At 37.4% G+C, this 20,834-nt stretch overlaps 2 protein-coding genes across 3 annotated transcripts in view; one reads left to right on the forward strand and one right to left on the reverse strand.

Annotated features, from left to right (window-relative positions):
- SPPL2A (signal peptide peptidase like 2A) overlaps positions 1 to 20,834 on the reverse strand; it is a 375,774-nt gene that overhangs the window by 197,587 nt on the left and 157,353 nt on the right. The window lies entirely within an intron of this gene.
- Positions 1 to 20,834, forward strand: part of AP4E1 (adaptor related protein complex 4 subunit epsilon 1) — an 84,318-nt gene that overhangs the window by 7,141 nt on the left and 56,343 nt on the right. The window contains exons 2-5 of one of the 2 annotated variants that reach the window (XM_069098044.1): positions 450 to 521; positions 7,391 to 7,514; positions 13,412 to 13,485; positions 15,575 to 15,696. In XM_069098044.1, coding sequence (XP_068954145.1) covers positions 450 to 521; positions 7,391 to 7,514; positions 13,412 to 13,485; positions 15,575 to 15,696 — 392 coding nt within the window. Of the gene's footprint in view, positions 1 to 449; positions 522 to 7,390; positions 7,515 to 13,411; positions 13,486 to 15,574; positions 15,697 to 20,834 lie in introns of those variants that run through there. The other variant, XM_069098045.1, reaches the window with a different exon arrangement.

The following is a 20,834-nucleotide window of genomic DNA, read 5'->3' on the forward strand; positions in this document are numbered from 1 at the left end:
CTTTAGTCATATTGAATGAAAATAATCTGGTCAGTGTTAATGCCATAAAACTTTACATTTATCAAAATAACTGATTTGTAAAGCAGTATTTTAATTGATATTATTTATGACAGGAATAATTTCAACATCCCTTTGTTCTATACCATTAGAGTTTAAAAAGAAAGTGATCATGTGAGTTAAAGGCCACTAGGTGCCGCTCTGGACAGAGAATTGGGAAGACCTGTGTTCTAAGGATACCTCAGATCCATACTAGCTGTGTAAATCTGGGCAAGTCACTTAATCTCTCAGCCTCAGTTTTCATATGTGTAAAATGAGGATAATAATAGTACCCCAGTTCATAGGGTTGTTGTGAGGAACATGTAAAGTGCTTTGCCAGGTTAAATTGCTATAGAAATACTAGCTATTATTGTTATTAATACTTAATAATGATATATTTATAATTTTTACAGGAGGAAGAGAAATTAATTCAGCAGGAGCTGGCTAGTCTGAAGGCAACTGTTTCTGCACCTGGTACCACACTAGTAAGTTTGAAAAGTTAATGCGGATAGGTTTGAGACGAGACTGTTGTTTGGTGATGTTAGGGGATTAGAACTATATATAGCATCTAGTTCATCAATTAGATGAACCCTATATGTGTTTATCAGTATGAGACATTGCAAGGGTACCATTGCAACACTCTGGATGTCTACCTGTCATCCCTTGTTTTTTCTATATGACTAGTCTCTGCTGTTCCTCATATAATTTCTTGATGACATATTTTACTCCTATTCTTTAGAATTCCTTGTTGGTTATATGTTGTGGCCTGTGCACACCCACCATACACATTTCCATTTGGTTTACTGCTACAGCAACATAGGTAGAATGATAGTATTCAAAATATAGACCTTTGCTTTTTGTGGGAGACTTGGTTAATAAAAGAAATTTTCATCTTCCTGAAAGCTGTCCAGCTGGTTCTCCTTCTGTTCAACTCTGGGCCCAATTTGTGGTCTATCTATATGTCTGTCCTAGATATACCTACTGTTGGATAAGGTCCATATTTGTCCTTCCAAATGCATCTTGTAATCTAGCAAGTAGACATTCTTAGTACATATCTCCCTGTTTTATGCTTCTGATGCTCATTGTGAAAGGATCATTCGACAGGGTTCTTTCTGTTACATCTTCTAAGGACTCAGGAGCATGGTATAGTGGATAGAGCACTGAATTTGGTGTTAAGGAAGACAAGTTGCTTAACCTCTCTATGTCTTATTAGTTTCCTCATCTTCTAAAATGAGGGGTTAGGCTAGGTCTAAATCTGTTATCCTATGCATCTTGAATGATTGTGATATATGGATAGGATATACTTTGTTATGAAAAAGCCTGTAGGACAATGTTTGTTTTATGGAATCAATTGCTTTTTCATAACAAACAAGCAGTGGGAACGTAAGTCCTCTAGATGTTTCAGTTAAAATATTACTTATGAAAGCTTTGTTATTCCCTATTAATACCTTCATCAAGGATGCCCTTGATTTATATATAAATGACTCTTACAAATATATTGTATAGATGGGAGAATAGGTCGGTAGTTAATAATCTATTTTTATTTTTAAAATATTTTATTTTTTCTGGTTACATGTAAAAACATTTTTTAACATTAAAAAAAATTTTTTTGAGTTCCAAACTTTCTCCTTCCCCTCTCCCCTCATTGAGAGGGCAAGAAATTTGATATAGGTTGTACATTTGCAGTTAAACAAAACATATTTCCATGTTAGTCATGTTGTGAAAGAAAACAGACCAAACCCCCCCCCCCCCAAGAAATTGTAAAAAAAAAAATATGCATGCTTTGATCTGTATTCATACTTCATCTGTTCTTTCCCTGGAGATGGATAGCATTTTTCATCATAAGTCCTTCATAATTTTCTTGGTTCATTGCATTGCTTAGAATAGCTAAGTCATTTACAGTTGATCATCATTATGATATTTTTGTTTCTGTGTACACTGTTCTCTTGGTTCTGCCCACTTTACTCTGCATCAGTTCATTTAAGTCTTTCTAGGTTTTTCTGAAAGCATCCTGCTTATTATTTCTTATGGCACATTAATATTCCATCACAGTCATATACCAGAACTTGTTCAGCCATTCCCCGATTAATGGGTATCCCCTCAATTTCCAATTCTTTGCTACCACAAAAAGAGCTGCTATAAATATTTTTATACATATAGCTGCTTTTCCTTTTATTTTTATTTTTAAAAATCTCTTTGGGATATAAACTTAATAGTGGTATTGCTGGGTCAAAGGGTATGTATAGTTTTATAGTACTTTGGGCACAGTTCCAAATTGCTCTCCAGAATGGTTGCATTAGTTCACAACTTTACCAAGAGTGCATTAGTGCCTCAATTTTCCCACCTCTCCTCCAACATTTATTATTTACCTTTTCTGTCATATTAGCCAATCTAACAGGTATGAGATGGTGCCTCAGATTTATTTTAATTTGCATTTCTCCAATAAGGATTTAGAGAATTATTTTATATGACTATAAATAATTTTGATTTCTTCATCTGAAGACTATCTGTTGATATCCTTTGACCATTTATCAGTTGGGGAATGACTTATATTCTTATAAATTTGACTTGGTTCTCTATATTTTTGAGAAATGCGGTCTTTATCAGAGAAACTTAATTTTTTCATTGTTATTGTATATTTCCCTTCATTTAATTTTTCCTCCTGTTATCTCTCTCTCTCTCTCTCTCTCTCTCTCTCTCTCTTTACCTCTCCTTTTGCCCTGACCCTCCTCAAAAGTGTTTTACTTCTGACCACAACCTTCCCCAATCTATTCTCCCTTCATCAGTGTCTCCTCCTGCGTGTCCTTCCCCTCTTACTTCCCTGTAGGATAAGATAAATTTCTATACTCAATTGAGTGTGTATCTTATTCTGTCTTTGAGCTAATCCCGAAAAGAGTGAGGTTCAGCAAGGGTTGTCTGCCACTCCCCTATTTCTGCTCCATTGCATATGCTCTTTGACACCTCTTTTTTGTGAGATAATTTATCCCATTCTACTTCTCCCTTACAATTTTTCCCAATCCCTCCCCCTTTCTCACCCCTTAATTTTATTTTTTTAGATATCATCTCAGCATAGCCAAATCACACCTGTGCCCTCTGTCTATGTATACTCTTTCTAACTGCCTTAATAATGATAAAATAAGGAGTTAGAGGTATCATTTTCCCATGTAGGAATGTTAATAGTCTAGCCTTATTGAATCCTTTATGAGTTCTCTTGTTTACTTTTTTATGCTTCTCTTGTGTCTTGCATTTGAAAGTCAGATTTTCTGTTCAGCTTAGGTCTCTTCATGCTTGTAAGTCCTCTGTTTCATTAAATATCAGTTTTCCCCCCTTTCAGATTATATTCACTTTTGCTTCTTTGCCAATTCTGATCCTTTAATGTGGATTTGTCTTGTTTTATCTTGACTGTGGCTCCATGATATTGAAATTGTTTCTTTCTGAATGATTGTAATATTTTTTCCTTGACCTGGGAATTCTGGGATTTGGCAATAACATTCTAGGCAATTTTTATTTTGAGATCTCTTTCAAGAAGTGATTAGTGGATTCTTAAAATTTCTGTTTTACCCTCTGATTGTAGGCTATCAGGGTAATTTTTCTTTGATTATTTCTTGAAATGTGATTTCTATGTTCTTTTATTGATCTTGACTTTTATTTTTAAACAAAAAATAATTAATTAAATAAATAGTAATTAAATAAAAAGTCCATTAATTTAAAAATTATCTCTCTTTATCTGTTTTCCAGGTCATTTATTTTTCCAATCAGATAGTTCATATTTTTATTTTTTCATTCTTTTGATTTTATTTTGTTGTTTCTTGATGTCTCATGGAATCATTAGCTTCACTTGCCCAAAGCTTTTTTACCTCCTTTGCATTTGGCCAGTTTTTTAAGGAGTTCTTTTTTTGAGGGGATTTTTGTCTGTCTTTTACCATTTGGCTTATTCTACTTTTTAAGGTGTTATTTTCTTGAGTCAATTTTTGTACGTTCTTTATGAAGCTGTTGACTCTTTTTTTTTCATGATTTTCTTGCATCACTCTCATTTCTTTTCCAAGTTTTTCCTCTGCCTCTCTTATTTGATTTTGAAAATTCTTTTTTGAGCTCTTCCAGGAATTCTTTTTGGGCTTGAGGCCAATTCACATTTTTCTTTGAGGCATTGGATGTAGCTGTTTTGATTTTGTTGTCTTTGGAGTTTATGTTTTAGCTTTCTCTGTCACCATAATAACTTTCTGTGGTCAGGTATTTTTGTTTTGTTTTGCTTGGATGGTGGTTGTTCTTTGTTTGTTTTCCCAGACTGTTTCTTGACTTTTAACTTTGCGTTAAAGTTGGGCTCTGTTCCTAGAGTATAGGGGGCAGGGTCTCAAGCTTGTGATTTTCCTTGCTTCTGTTTGCAGAGCTACTTTGGGTGGAGGGGAGGAGGATGGGTTTGTAAGTTTTTGGTACTTCCAAGGTGGTATGATCTAAGGAGAGGTGTGGTCACTACTCTTCTGGTCTATGAACAACCACAAGCATTCTTTTCCACCCTGCAACTGTGATCAGGGTTGTTCTGTGTGTGACCAGGGTGACTGTGTTCATTTGTGGCTATACATTTTAGTGTACTAGTGCTTCTTCTTGCTCTGACACTGTGATCTGTAACCTTGTATGAGAGTACTGCTCATAGTGCCAGCAAAGGGTTCCCAGTAATCTCCTTGCCGACTCCCTTCCCAGCTGTGAGCAGAGAGCTCCAGAAGCCACTGCTGCTGATTCAGTCCCCTTTCCCTCCTCCCCCCCAAACCCACCCTGCTGCTGAATTGCTGGGGCATGGCCTGTGCTGGACTACACTCCATTCACGCCAGTGAGACAGACCTTTCCTGCCAGGCCACTAAGGTGTCTTGGGCTGAAAAATGGTTTCACCCTGTCCTTTTGTTGGTCCTGCTGCTGCAGAATTTATTTTGAGGCACGATTTTAAGGTTGTCTGGAGGGGAATGTGGGATATCTCTGCCTTTACTCCCCCATCTTGCCTCTGCCCTCCCATCACGTTCTCGTGATTACTGTTTTTTGATATTAATAAGGCTGGACATTTTTTCCATGCATTTGGTATCGTTCAGAGACCTTGAATGTTGGTTCCTCAACACTGTCTCTATTGGAGCCATTAGGACTCTTCTATAAATGCTTGGTCTAAACTGGCTGTTTTACTAATTTTTATTCTCTTTAGTGCCATTTCTTCCTCCTCTATAGGCACATTTGGGACTGTTTTTTTAGGTTGCAGAAGTGGAAGTCTCACTGTCCTCAATGAAGAGAACAACTTGTTAAAATGTTTTTTGCAGATCTTTTTCATTTCTCTTCTGTTTGTTGTCCTGCTTCCATTTCCTTTCTTAAATACATTTGGAATAACTTTGCTTCGTTGTATGTTTTGTCAACCTTTCTCTAAATTGCTTTTACCATCTCCACTGCTTTATGAGATGATATTGCTTATAGTGCCAGCAAAAGGGTTTCCATTTATTATCCTTCTTTGTAACTGTTTGCAAATGAGCATATAATCTTAGCACTTGTGCTTTTGGCAGCCACTTCTCTCTATTTGGCAATAAACTAAATGTGTGCTGATTAAGGCATCTTCTGAACTCTTGGTCTCTGTTATAGTAGTTAATTTACATTGGTTAAACTTCTTATTAAAGTTATTGTAGTTTATGTCAGTGTCATTTCTGTTGTCTGTTTTCCATTCTTGATTGTCAGTTGTTTGTTTAAGTAGTTCAGGATTAAGTTGTTTCAATTGTATATTGTATCTTTTTTTCTTCTTTTTTTAAAACTAATTTCTGATCTTACATCAGATGAGTTGATGGTTTGGCTACAAAGAAAGCTGACTCAGAGATAACTCCTACAGCAATAGCAAGTCTTTTCATCCCTTTTAAAATATCATCTGCTTTATTCTTTATGGTATTATTGGGTTTTTGCCACATCTAACATGTATGATTCTTTTTTGAAGAAAGTATTCATGGTATGGTGGCATGAGACTTTGGTATAACCTTTTAATCTCTGGACTCTTTCCTTCTTGGTTTTTGAACCTTGCTGTCCCAGATAGTTCTCCTATTCATACTTTTTTCCCCCACCTTTGCATTGAAGTTACCAAGTATTAGGATGCATGTTGATTTGATTCGGAGGGTCTTATTCCTAGAATTCTTCAACTACTTCATCCTCAGCAACCAGTGTTCTTACGTAAACTGCACTTATTTTCATAGTGGTCTTCTTGCAGATATTTATCATCAGTATTGCAGTATGTGATGACAAAATATCCCATGAAATAATGTTTCCTGTTGCCTCTGTGCATATGATAAAACCTCCTTCATCAACTTCTTGACTTCTCAAAGGAGTACCTGTGAGCAACTTTCCTTCCCTTTAGTTGCTATGTCCTTCTGCTTTAATTTATAGCAAGAATGTCAAGATTGATATGCTTTAGCTCCTCTAATAACATGTCTACTCTTTGACCATTGGTCAGATATTGACTTGCTGTCAAAAGTTTGATAGTCTAAAAGTTCTTTGATTCTTCACATTTTCTGTCTCCTTTCATGACACTCTACAAGTGTCCCTGCAGAAGTAGAAAGGGACTGCTCAGGCCAGAGCCATTTTTCATTTTTATTTGTTTTTTGGGTGGCCATGCTCAGAATTAATCACCAGGTTCCTCTCTGTCATTAGCTGGTTTGGAAGTTGGAAAACAGATTCAGTCTATTACAGGGGCCACTCTATTCTCTTCCAACATTGTAGATGCTATAAGAGCTTGTGTGTGTTCTGTTGGCAGAGCCTTTGATACCCTAGGGTCATCATGCCATGATGGAGCATTGGGGTAGGATTTAGTGGAGGACAAACTAGAATACCATTTTATTAATTTGCAGTGAGAAATATAGCTATTGAATTGATTAAATGTTTGCCAGCTGGTCAGAACACTCTTTTCAATAGGAAAATTAACTTAAAACATTCATTAAGGGAAAGGCTTTTTGGAAGGATAGATCTTAGTTGTAGGTAAGCCACCGGGGCACAATACGTTGGTGTGTGTGTGTGGGGGGGGGCTTTTAACTAAGTATATTTTAATACTTTTAAAAAAAATAAATGTACTTTTTTCAATGCCAGAATATTTCAGCATTTTAAAAACATGACTTAGTATAACGAGAATTTATTCAGCATTCAGCTAGTTATAGCTTATACACTTTAACATTACTGTACCTCCTTAATAAAACATTGTATCATCAACCAAATTCACGTACATATACATGGTTAGCCTGTAACATAGGTCTTGGTCCTGTGTCCAACACTATCATTCTAAGTGACTTTCCTATAGATTGGTCATAAAAGAACATAAGATCCATTGTTTAAACACTTAATTTTTTTTCAGAGACTGATGAAGGAATGTATGGTGAGACTTATATATTGTGAAATGCTTGGGTATGAATCTTCCTTTGGCTATATACACGCTATCAAGCTGGCACAACAAGGAAACCTCTTAGAGAAGAGAGTTGGTATGTTGGTAAAATTTCTGTGATTTAATATTATCTTTAAATTTATAGCCATCATGCACATTGAATCAAAGCAGGCATGGTTTATGTTTTTATTAGAGCTGTATACACTGTAATTTATAGACCGCTTAATAACAGTTCACATTCACATAGCACTTTAGAGTTTAAAAGTATTTTACATGCATTATCTCATTTCATCTTCACCAGGTATGAGGTAGGTGCTATTATTATAACCATTTGATGATAGAGGAAACTGACATTTATATTGTTTAACATTTGTGTTAATATTATTCCTGTGTTGTTTAAGATTTATATTGATGAATTATTGGAAAAAGCTATAGTTGCCATGGCTATCAGATTTGCAGATAACAAAGTTAAGTTAGAAAAAGAGCTACTTTTGGATGACAGAAAGAGGACCCAAAAAGTTTTGATAGGCTAGAATATTTGGCTAAATCCCCCAAGATAAAATTTAATAGGGCTGAATGTTTTACATTTGGTGTAAAGCAAAATCAAGCTCAGTATAAGAAAATTGTGATATGGCAGCCACAAAAATTAATATGCTCTTAGGCTTTAATAAGAGCGACATAAAAATGCAGGACAAGGGAGGGAATAATATTGTTGTATTCTGCCATAATCGGACAATACCTAGTGTATTGTATTCAGTTCTGGGTGCTATATTTGAAGAATGACATTGATAAGTGGGAGAATATCCATAGGAGAACAGCCAGAATGGTGAAGGGCCTCAGGATCATGCCATATGAGCATAGGAACTGGGGTGTTTTGCCTGGAAAACAGGAGACTTATGGGAAATAATAACTGGCTTCAGGTATTTGAAGGGTTGTCATGTGGCAGAAGGCTTAGATTTGTTCCTTGTGGCCCAAAGCAGAACTAGGGCAATGGACAGTCAAAGAGTCAGATTTAGGCTTGATGAAAGGAAAAACTTCTTAATAATTAGAATTGTCCAAGCATGGAAGCATTGGACTGCTTCAGGAGATAGTATGTTTCACCTTGTTGGTCATCTATAGGCAAAGGTTGGAGAATCATTTTTTTTAGGTATGTTGTAGAGGAGATTCTTTTTCAGGCATGATATAGACTAGGTGACCCTTCATGGAAAGAGCACTGACCTTGGCATGAGAGAACCTGAGGTCAAATACTGACTCTGCCATTTACTACCTGTGTAACTTTGGATGAATCACTTAATTTCTCTAGGTCTCAGTTTCCTTGTCTGTAAGATAAGGGGGTTGGAATAGATCAAGGGCTCTTCACCTTTTTTTTTTTTGTCATAGTATGCGTAACATCCTAGTGAAGCTTACAAACTCCGAATAATGTTTTTCAAGACATAAAATAAATGGGATTATAAAGGAAACCAATCATATTGAAATATACTTATCAGAATATTAAAAAGCAAGTTCTTGGATCCCAGGTTAAGATCCCCTGGACTAGGTGATTTTTTTTCAGGTCCTTTCTAGCTATAAATGTATGGTCCTGTGGTTGCTGAATGCCTTTTAAACTTGGAAATTCTGTGAATCTGAAGAAGGGCATTTGAATTCATCTTTAAAGGATGGGTAACAAACTCAACTGGCACAGGGAATGGAGGACATTTCAAGTACTGTCTGCCATTTCCTACCTGTGTGACCTTGTGCAAATCCCTTAACTTCTCTAGGCCTCAATTTCTTTACCTGTCAGGTAAGGGAGTTGGGAGCAACAATAGGGAACAGAAGTGTGAAACTACATTTGGAGTATAGAGAGTTGCAAAATCTGATTAGATAATAACGTTCTTGATGGGGAGTAGTGTGAGATAAGGCAAGTAAGGGAAGGTAGTGCCATCTTTTGGAGTGCCTTTGAATGCTAGACCTAGGAATTTGAACTTACTTAGGAGTCATTGAAGAAATATGACCATATCTGGGTATACAGAAGATGAATCTGGAAGTGACTGTTTAATAGATGGGGCAGAGTATGGAGGTGGGAAGAACTGTTAGGAGATTATTTCAGTAGTCTAGTTGTATGTTTCTGATCACTACTAAGAAGGTAGCACCAAGGAGATGGACAGGGTACAAAAAATATTGCAGAGATATCAGCAGAACTTGATAACTTATTAAATATGAGGGGTGAAGAAAATGGATATGGAAGCCTGAAGTGAATAATGTTGGTGTCACTGTTAGAAATAATGATATAGAATGGGGAACAGGTTTAAAGTGAAAGATAATAAGGTTAGTCTTGGACATTTTGATTTTGAGGTGAGGATATGGACAAATTGGGTTATAGTGGGCTTGAAGATGATTAGTACTGATCAGAATAAGGATAAAGTCTCTAGAGGAGGCAATATGGACTTGTAATTTACATAGAAAATTGTGAAACAGGTTGCCTTGGATTAGGGAGATAGAGTGAAGTAGTATTATAATAGTATGGTGAAGGGATGATATAATTAATGTTAAACATAATTAATTTAAATGTTGCTTACTATATTTGTATGTCTTCTTTTTTCATATTGCAAAATTTCTCAGGGCCTAGCTTCCTGCAGTACCCATTGCAGACATAGTAGGTACTTGATAAATAATTGTTGATGATTGACTTACAGTTATTGTGCACAGTTTTGGTTGTGATGTATCTCTTGGTATTTAGTGTAACTTCATGGCATGTGACTGAGGTGCTTTTAAGAAACATATTTCCATTGGCCACTAGAAAGAGAGATAATTGGAGGTACCATGTCACTTATTCCTATCTACTTACAAAGGGAAAGAAATGCATAGTGCATGTCAACATTTACATGATAAACACCCAATTGGCCTCTTCTCAGCTGAGGTATATAAAGGTTTCTCTACCTTCACTTATTGGCCTGATTTTGTCACAAGCTTGGATGGGGTGGTGTTCAAGTTGAGCTGAGGTGAGTTTTCAATCAGTCTGAGAAGACCTCAGCTCTGCTTCATACACTCTTGGGGAGAGCCTTTCTGACCTTCATTTTTCACCTGGATTTCATCATTTTCTCCAGAAACTCATTTTCCTGCAAGATTTAATGAGCTCTGAGGCTCTCACCTTCTTAGTACCCTTTGCACCTTATGCCTCTCTCTCTCTCTGATGGGAGAGATTGGAGGGTGGGCTTCAGAGAGCCCCTCCCATAAGGAAGGGACCTAGAGAAGACAGCTTATCATTTCCTACCTGGCTGTAGGATTTCATGCCCTTAGCTGGGTGCCCTCCCTCCTTTCCCTCTTTTACCCCTTGCTTTTCTGCTTCTTTTATGTCTTGTCTTGGCCTATTTGATTGTGACCTCCTTGAGGGAAGGGATGGTCTTTTACCTTTCTTTGTTTTCCAAGCGCTTACCACAGTAGCCACTCATAGTAGGCACTTAACTGCTTCCTGCAGTTCCACTGCCCTTCCTTCCTGGCATCCCTGGAGTTTCTACCTCTGTCATGCCTCATGATATCTCTGCTATTCTTTTTTCATTTCAGGGCTGACACTGCTCATTTTGTAGATACAGCTTTCAGCTTGTAATGATATCGGGTGTCTTCTGTGTAAGACAAACAACAGGAGGGCTGTTAGCACAGGTTCACTCTTGGTCTGGTCAGACAGGAAGACAGAGGGCTTAATAATCTTTATTTTAGTCTAGTCTTCTCACAAGAGAGCTACTGATAATGGGAGCATCAAGTCCTACAACATTCCCTAATCACCCTTCTCACAGGGGCTGGTGAGAATGGAGGGCAGCTACCCCTACATCTCAGTGGGATCAATCAAGAGAGGTACAGCTTGTGCACCCGCCCCCCCCCCAACTCCCCTCAAGACTCAGTGGGGGCCAGTTGAAGCAAACACAGATTCCTGCCAAGCCTTGATGGGGGCTGATTAAGGCCCACACAGCATTACAGCTTGTGCATTCAATCCTAAGGATTCCCCACTCCTTGATCAGTGCCCACTTGTTTTATAGGGCAATAGACAGAGGAGGCATATTGCCAACAATAGCCTCACAAGTTTATATCACTTCATCCCTATATCTCACTGCACAGTTGCAGTAGGTATTTACAATTTAAGCACAAATGTTTATATTATTTATCACTATATAATGCTGTGCAAGCGTGGTGGAGGTATTTTGACCCATAATCATGAGAACTCATATCTAATGCCTGGGAGTTAAGAGATTGTTACGGCTACAGATCCTGCGAAACTGAACTCTTAAGAAATAACAAAAATCCACTTTACATACACTAAAATCTACCTTGCTTACACTAAGTCTGTTCTTTGTCTTGGGATAGTCATTAAGAGTGGTCAGACAATAACAGAATGAAGACAGCCTTGGGGTCCTCCATCTACAGAGCTGAATGAAGTATGGCAGGGGATGAAAGGGTACTGAAGATGATGGTCAGTGGAACTTGTCAGTGAAGTAGTCTGGTAACTAGTAGGAAGAGTAGCAGAAGTAAAATAGTTTGGAATATCCAGATTCATAGGATCATGGATTTAGAGATGGAAGGGACCTTTAGAGGCCATCAAGCCCAAGTCCTCCTTTTGACAGATGAAGAATGATGGCAGTGTGGTTTAGTAGAAAGAGTGGTGAGTTTGGCGTCAGATGAATCTTGGCTCTGCCACTTACTGCTTGTGAGGCACCTAGCCTTGCTTTAGTTTCCTCATCTGTAAAACAAATGTTTGGATTTGATGACCAACCTTCCAAATCCATATCTGTGTTCCTTTGATCCTTAAGGGATTTGATAAGGTATATCTTTGTGTTAAGTAGCAGGTCCTGGAATCAAACTGAGGTCTTCTGTTTCTAAATACAGTCTACTTTCCACCATACCATGCTCCCTCTTGGAACATGTTGGTAGAATTATTTTGTTTTACCTATTTAATTTTTGAATTCTGTAAGTTAAGAATTAGAGTGACATCATGCAGCTTTCTTAACAATGCAGCTGTACAATTCCTTCAGCAATTTCAATAAAATTATATTAGTTTGTGCCTAATCATAATTTAGATAGTCTGTTTTGTATGGAAGTATAGACATTTTCTAAAAAAATATCTATAATTATGACGTATAAGGTTTGGATACTTTTTTTTTTTAAAGCAATTGGGGTTAAGTAACTTGCTCAAGGTTACATGGCCAGTTATTTTTGTGTGGGTGCCGAGTATCCGAGGCCAGAACTGATTCCAGGTCTCCCAACGCTGGGGCCGGCACTCTTACTCACTGCGCCACTTGGCCGCCCCTAAGCAATTGGGGTTAAGTTACTTGCTCAAGGTTACACGGCCAGGTGTTTCATGTGGGTGTTAAGTATCTGAGCCTGGAACTGATCTCTGGTTTCCTGTCTGGTCTCCTGACTCTGGGGCCGGCGGTCTTACTCACTGCGCCACCTGGCCGTCCCTAGGTTTGGATACTTTTAAAAAACGTTTCAAAAAGGTTTTGGAAACCTTTGAAAAACCATTACATTTTAGGCCTCCTTTTCAGACGCATGCTGTAAATGTAGATTATGTAATTGTCAAAGACAGACCGGTTTAGAGTGTAGTGGAAAGAACACTAGGTTTGTAGTCAATAGTCAGAGAACCTGAATTTGAGTCCTAGTCCCAGCATGTACTTATCTTTCTGAACTTGGACAGATCCTTGAACCTCACTGGCCCTCAGTTTCCTTATATATAAGATGGGGATAATAATACTGTTCCACCTCATAAACTTGTGAGCAAGTGTTTAGCAAATCTTAAAGTGCTTTGTAAATGTGAACTATTATTATAGGAAGAATCTGTAATCATTCACCTCACTTTGACACTAATATTCTTTGGATCTTAGAAAAATGTATAATCTCTTTCATATTTGACTCCTAACTTTCATCACTGATGCTTGAAGTTTGGCATACATTGCTTTATGTAACCATTTTGATTTATTTTTGGAAAGCAGTGATAAAGGGTTTTTTTTTTCTTATTGTCTTTTGTAGGTTATTTGGCAGTTTCTTTATTTCTACATGAAAACCATGAACTGTTACTTCTCCTTGTGAATACGGTTGTAAAGGTACTATATACATAGCCAATTTGGGAAATACTATGATTTTAATCTCTAGAAAGTACATGAGGTTTCTCCTGATAACTTCTCGAATGAAGATAATTTTGGAAGTGGAACATGAAGGAGTAGTCCTTATTTGCCAGTTACTGTTTTATGTCCATACTATAATCCCCACTTGATTTTGATTGAAATGGTGGAAGTATGGGAACTGGTTGGAAGGAAATATGTAGAAACAGCACTACTATCACCATCCCTAGTCCAGAATTCATAAGTACACATAAGAGCTAATCTACTAGTTTTTTTTTTAACTGGAAAGATTTTGGAGATTATTCTGCTATGATAATATCTGTTAGAAATGGCAACAGATTTTCTATAATCTCTTTTAATAGGGAAAAGAAAATAATGGGATAATTGAAATCCCTTTATTTTAGCACATGGCTACCCCCCCAAACCTTTTGTTCCCTTCAAAATTGCTACTAATTTGTAATCGATTGTTTTGAATTTTCTCTCCGTATCTTTCTTGTGTATACCTTTTGATGGATATATTAATGAGCACTAAGTAGGAGATAAAATAGAATGCCTTAGAAAATCTATAAGCTCTTTAATCAGCTTCTAAGTACTTGAGAGCTATTTTACTATATTTAAAAGTTCTTATTAAGGTAGACTTGATGGCTTCCAGGCTTTAACATAAAGGTAGATTTGAGTTGGTTAGTAAAACCTCAGGAGTAGGTAGATAGTTTTGCTTCAGCTCCTCTTTCATACAGTGCTAATGATGAAATATAGCTTTTTTTTGATCAAAGTTCTTTTTTTATCCAGTCTCTGGATTATCTCTGTCCTACTTTCACCTGCTGTCTGTCTTTTGGCTATTTGAAATTTCAATAACACATCTATCAAAAGGCAGTCAGGAGAAGTATATGGAGACTTTAAAAAAGTTCATAGTACTTCCTCTTTTAATCCCTATCCCACATATCACTTGCAGTGTATATGTAGTATTGTCTGAAGGAAAAACTCTACCCCCACAATGTAAAATTACCATGCATTTAGGAAAGGACAAAACAGATCAGAGTTTTCTAGGAAGTACTGTGTTTAGTCTGGAAACTAGACTTGATCAAAATGTTAAGGACAGATTCATGACAATGCCAGTGTACAACTCTGGAGTTTCATTGCCTTAACATTTTAACATTAATTTTAATTTTTTTTTCTGAATTCTTCCATACTTTTTCCAAATACTCTAAATTCTAGAAATAGATTTTAAAAGTTTATATTCTAACTAACACAATGGATCAAAGTCTGACAAGTTAAATTGAGTGGAAAAGAAAGTAGTAAAATCATTTTTGCCTTTCGTCTAGTAAATTACTTAAATCCTTCCTAAGCCTCTGAGGGGGCCAGAGAGTTATTACAAAGGGACCTTCAAATGCCTGTTCTGATAAAGTACTTCTTGTTTTTTATTTGGCTCCTACAAACTATAAAACCTGAAAAAGCAAATTTTTCTGTTGAAAGTTATATATTGGTTTTTTACTTTCTTTTCTAATAGGAAGCTTTTTTTTGCCCAACTAGGCCATTTATATTTAAGTCCATAGTCTGAGTTGTTAACTCAGGTTTTAAGAGGTGTCAAATTTGTTTTTTTCATCAATTTCTTAAGATTTGTTTTAAAATTACCTAATTTATGCTAGCTTTTCATTAGCATTTATTTTCTTATTCAACAGATACTAATTGTACAACTGCTATCATGTGAGGGGTCTGCAAAATTTTTTGGCCTTAAGGTTCTCTTACTCAAAAAGATCATCAGCTACAGTTTTAGTCAAAAGACAGTATATTGGTCAGTATTGGAAGGGAAGTACAAATTACTTTTCTTTCCACTGTCTGTAGTCTAATTTGTGTTTTGACTTTGTTAAAGCAAATAAAATGGGAAATTCCTATGAAAACTGCTGGTAAGCTTCCATGAAATGAGTGAATTGTGAAGTAAGACCAATCAACAGAAAAACACTAAAATTATAGAATTCACAGGATGTTTGAACTGAGCTTCATTAGAAGCCTAACCCATGTAGTATCCAAATATGCAACAATTGTAATTTTCTTTGATTAATAATCTTAATAGGACTTGCAGAGCACAAACCTGGTGGAAGTATGCATGGCACTTACCATCGTCAGTCAGATCTTTCCTCGAGAAATGATTCCTGCTGTTCTTCCACTCATAGAAGACAAGCTACAGCATTCTAAGTAAGTCAGTCCATCAATTAGTTACTTTGCTAAAATGAGTTTCAAAAGATTGCACTTGAACGTTTATCATGGTTTTAACTTGAAGTGGTGTCAGTGATAGAGGATGCACTGTAATAAGAGCTTCTTAGATTCTATAAGGATTTTGCAGTGGATGTGGTTGGTGCCAAAGTCACCAAACATAATGTAGAAATTTTCCAAAGCACAGTCCTTTATTTAAAGTGAATGTTTTTCCTTCCATCTATTCAACTCTAAAAAGGAGGGAAGAGTACCTACCTTCCCTGCCTCCAAGAATTATGTAAATTGTTCAACGTTGATAAGTTCCTTATGATTTCTTTTCCCTGTTTATTTTCTCATGCTTCTTTTGCTTCTTGTATCTGAATGTCAGATTTTCTATTCAACTCTGGTTTTTTCATCAAGAATGCTTGAAAGTCCTCTATTCCACTGAATGACCATATTTTCCCCTGAAACATGATACTCAGTTTTGCTGGGTAAGTGATTCTTGGTTTTAATCCCAGCTCCTTTACCCTCTGGAATATCATATTCCAAGTCCTTCGATCCCTTTGATCTGCCAGATCCTGTGTTATCCTGATTGTGTTTCCACAATATTCAAATTGTTTCTTCCTGGCTGCTTGTAATATTCTCTCCTTAATCTGGGAATTCTGGAACCTGGCTATAATATTCCTAGGAGTTTTCTTTTTGGGACCTTTTCCAGGAGGTGATCGGTGGATTCTTTCAACTTCTATTTTGCCCTCTGGTTCTAAAGCATCAGGGCAATTTTCCTTGAGAATTTCTTGGAGGATGATTTCTAGGTTCTTTCTTTGATCATGGCTTTCAGGTAGTCCAATAATTTTTAAATTATCTTTCCTGGATCTATTTTCCAGGTCAGTGGTTTTCCCAATGAGACATTTCACATTGCCTTCTATTCTTTCATTTGTTTGGATCTGTTTAATAGTATCTTGATTTCTCCTAAAGTCACTAGCTTCCATTTGCTCCAATCTAATTCTGAAGGAATGATTCTCTTCAGTGAGCTTTTGGGATTCTTTTTCCATCTGGCAAATTCAACTTTTTAAGGCATTCTCCTCATTGCCATTTTGAGCCTCTTTTGCCATTTGAGTTAGCCTATTTTTTAAGGTGTTATTTTCTTCAGTCAGGTTGACTCTCATTTCATAATTTTCTTGCATCATTCTCATTTGTCTTCCCAATTTTTCCTCCACTTCTCTTATTTCATTTTCAAAATCCCTTTTAAGCTCCTCTCTGGCCTGTAACCAATTCATATTTTTCTTGGAAGCTTTTGGTGCAGGAGTTATGACTTTGCTGTCTTCCTCCTGTTCCATGCTTTGCTCCTTTTTGTCCCCAAAATAGAAGCCTAATGTTGGATTCCTCTGATTGCTTTGCTTCCCTCGTTTACTCATGTTGCCACTCAATTACTTGACTTTTGGGCTTTTTGCCACAGTAGGACTCCGCCACCAGACAGGGGAGCTTCAAACCAAACACTGGGGTTTTCTCAGCTGCCAAAGGTGTTAGTTGGGTGCCCTCTCTGAAGCCTCCACACACTGTGGCAAGCTGTTCATGCACCCCAGGACCTCCACCCTAGACCGCAATCCAGATACAAGCAGGTTAAAGCAAGAGTGATTATCCCTCCGACTGGACGCTTGGTTCCCTTACAGTCAGCAGGCCAGGAGCTGAAGCTGCCTTGTGAAGGCTCCTCAGCTGCGGCAAAAGCCAATGCACTCTGAATTCCCAGGTCCCAAAGTCCACACTGCGCTGACCTCTCACTTTGTCCTTGGCATCTATGGGTTGATAATTCTGGAAACTGCCACAGCTGCTGGTGATCTGAAGTCCCTCCAGCCAGTGACTAGTCAGGCCCGCCCTGGGGCTAAGACCTCCACCTTGCACGGGGCTGGGGTCAGCTCCCAGAGGGCTGCACTGGCCTTTTGCTGCTGGCCTGCCGGGCTGTCCTCAGCAGGAGGTTAGCTTCTCTGTGTCATTTGTGGGTTCTGTAGCTTCAAAGTTTGTTCAGAGTCACCTTTTACATGAATTAGAGGAGGTGAGAGCTGGAGCCCTGCAGAAGTCCTGTTTCTACTCTGCCATCTTGACTTTGCCGCAGTTGTTTCTTTGAAAAGTATTAGAGTGGCCATGATTATTGATTTGTATATAGTATACCTCAGAAGGCTGAGAGCTGAAAGATACGTGCATTTTAATTGATATTTGTCACCTTCCCATTGTAATTCCTCCTGTCTTACCCCTGTTATCTATCTAATACTTGTTGAACTTCGGAAAATATCAGTATTCCAAGTCATTGCTTATTCCAGTAGAGTTAGAGAAATTGGGAAGGAGGCCAGGGGAAGCCAGAAGGTTACCCAAGGAGGATTTGAGACAAGATTCTGACTAGTTGTTCTATATCTGCAGCAAAGTTTCACCAACTCAGAACAGGGATTAGAATCAAGATCTTCTGACTTTCCATCTGGCATTGTCACTTTGGGTTGTGCTTTCGACCTGTGGAAAGAACTTTGTTCTTTCTTCCATTCCCTATTACTACTTATGACACCAATATACGATACCCAACAGTCCGAGGGGAGGGTCCTAATCCTAATTTTTCATAGAAAAAGAATTATATAAGTGCCAGAAAAAAAATACTAGGAGTATCAGAAATATGACTAACATTTTTTTCTTTTGGATTCTTTCCATTCTAATCCTAATTACCCTTTCTGGGTCCATTGTTCCTTTACCATAGACCTCCTGCCAGCTGTCCTCTTCCCATTGCCCAAGGTTGTTAATTTTTCAGAAAATACAAGGTATATAACCAGGCTTAGAACACCAGCACTAATTTCCCAGTAAACTATAAATGCCTTAAGTGTGGGGACAGTCTCATTTTTGTCCTTATATTTCCAGCATTCAACATGGTGCCTTTTATATTCTTAATATGGTCTCAAATTGATGAATTGAATTTCTTAAGGCATCATGGGGTAGAAAAGAAGGTTCTAGAGAAAAATCTTTCTGTCTTGGTTATCCCTCCTTTCCTTTCCAAATCTTAATAAATTCAGAAGCAAAATGAAATATTTAGTTACCCAGCTGTCACAATGGATATGCCAGAAGGAAGTTTTGATTTCAAAATAGGAGCTTCCACTTCGAGCTTCAATTTTTGGTTTAGAAATAGTCTTTCTTTTTTCAGCCTCTTTCACAGTTCTGCCTCTACTTTTATTTTCTTTTACTCCACAATACCTAATATAGCTTTCTTTTCTTGACTTCCTTATCCCTGCCCATTACTCAGATGGGAGCTGGAATTTAAAAGTCAAACAGCTGCTAGATGAGAATCAGGATAAACAGTAGCAGCAGTTTTTGGCACTGTTGAGAGCCTTAGTCACCACTCACTGTCTAGTGATAAGATGGATCAGCACCTTCTTATTCCCAGAAGAAAAGGTTGGGAGTAGGTAATCTAGCTTGGCGATTTTGTCAGAATATAAATTACTCTATTTTACACAAAAATACTGGCAGATTTTATTATTTTTGCAATTTTAGCCTATTGGTCAAGATAAAGAAATCTAGATGTCATAGAGGGCTGAGGGAAGTGTTATCACTTCCTAGGAACCACATTGTTCCTGTGACAGAGTTGTCCTTTGTTTAGTCTTTTCAATTAGAGGTTATTTCTGAGAGTTGAAGCTTATTTTTTTTTCCTCATTAAATTTATCTGAATGAATTGATTTTGTGTCTTTACCCTTTGAAAACTTTTTTTTCTAAAAAGTGTTAGTTCTAATATTAATTAATATTACCTCAAATTTAGGATTGAGGACCAGATCTGTTGTCCAAGGCCTATCTCTCAGCCACTGGTATAAGAAAGTTCCAGCTCTTTTCTCCCACCTATATCACATGAGAGGAAGGATTTTGTGCTGTTGTGGTATAGCACTTTAGAATAGAGAGGCAGCCTGGTATAGGGGCAACTAGACTAGACTGTGATTTCATTACTACAGGAGACTCCCAGGGGAGTAAATTTCCTTTTACCAATGTATGCCAGCCCCTTTTCTTCAATATAGGGTCTTAGTGAGTTACCTGGAGAGAGCATGAAGTGTTTAAATGACTTGGCCATGGTCTTATGATCAGTGTGTATCAAGTGGGATTTGGACTCAGGTTTCCTGGCTTTAAGACTAGTTTTCTCTTCACTGTGCCATGTTATTAAATAGAAAGCCATCCTCAGAGTCAGGAAGACCTGAGTTCAAGTCCTGCCTCCGAACAACTCTTTGCTGTGTGACTCAGTGTCTTAAGTAACTCTAAAACAGTGGGTTGCAGAGCATTGCTGCTGATCTGACTTGATAAAGGGAGTGTCCCCTCAGGGAGTAGCCTGTATGGATGAAATAGTTGAAGATCTAAACCAGAACAAATGGCAAACCCCTTTAGGCCAACTGTGCTCAAAAGGCCTGTTTTGGTATCACTGGCCAAACAGACCGGTTGTTAATTGAGCTTTGTTGCATGGACTTCACTTTTGTTCTCTCTCTCCTATTTTCACTTTCCTTAATCTCATTTTAATAGTTATAATTTGTTTCATTGTTCATTTTAATATAAAACATCAATTTTCTTTTCATAACACCCAATTTAGATTTCTTCTCTTTAAACCTAGGACTTGGGGACTACTTTGAGTGAAGAGTCCACGTACTCCATCCCTTCTCAGATACTTTCTAGCAGTGTGCCAGCTTCTGTTCTCTGAACTTGAATTTTCTTTACTATCAAAGGGAATAATAATGCCATGTTACTTCATAGGTCTATTGTGAGGATCAAATGAGTGAATGTAAAGTGCTTTGTAAGCCCTAAAATTCTATATATGTGGCAGTTTTATTGTTATTATTATCTTTATTATGTTCTTCCATTCATCTAAATGGAACTGGGATCAAAGACTCAGATGACAAATTCTCATCCCCAGATTTGCTGCAGAGTGATGAAATTTTTGTCTGTAGAAACTTTTGAAGACCACCTAGTAGGCTGTAGAAAGGTCATTAGCTTCATGGATGGAGAATGTATCTACACTTACATAATCACTGCTCTTTGAAGTACTGAGCCTGAGGCAATAATAAATAAAAAAAAAACAACTGATTTTTGCTGTAGTCCTAAATTTGTTTGAATTACAAACTTCCAGGTACTTAGATCTA

This window comes from Petaurus breviceps, unplaced genomic scaffold, assembly GCF_028583685.1.
Source record: "Petaurus breviceps papuanus isolate PSGF00001 unplaced genomic scaffold, PetGlider_PUasm1.0 37, whole genome shotgun sequence".
Taxonomy (NCBI): Eukaryota; Metazoa; Chordata; class Mammalia; order Diprotodontia; family Petauridae; genus Petaurus; species Petaurus breviceps.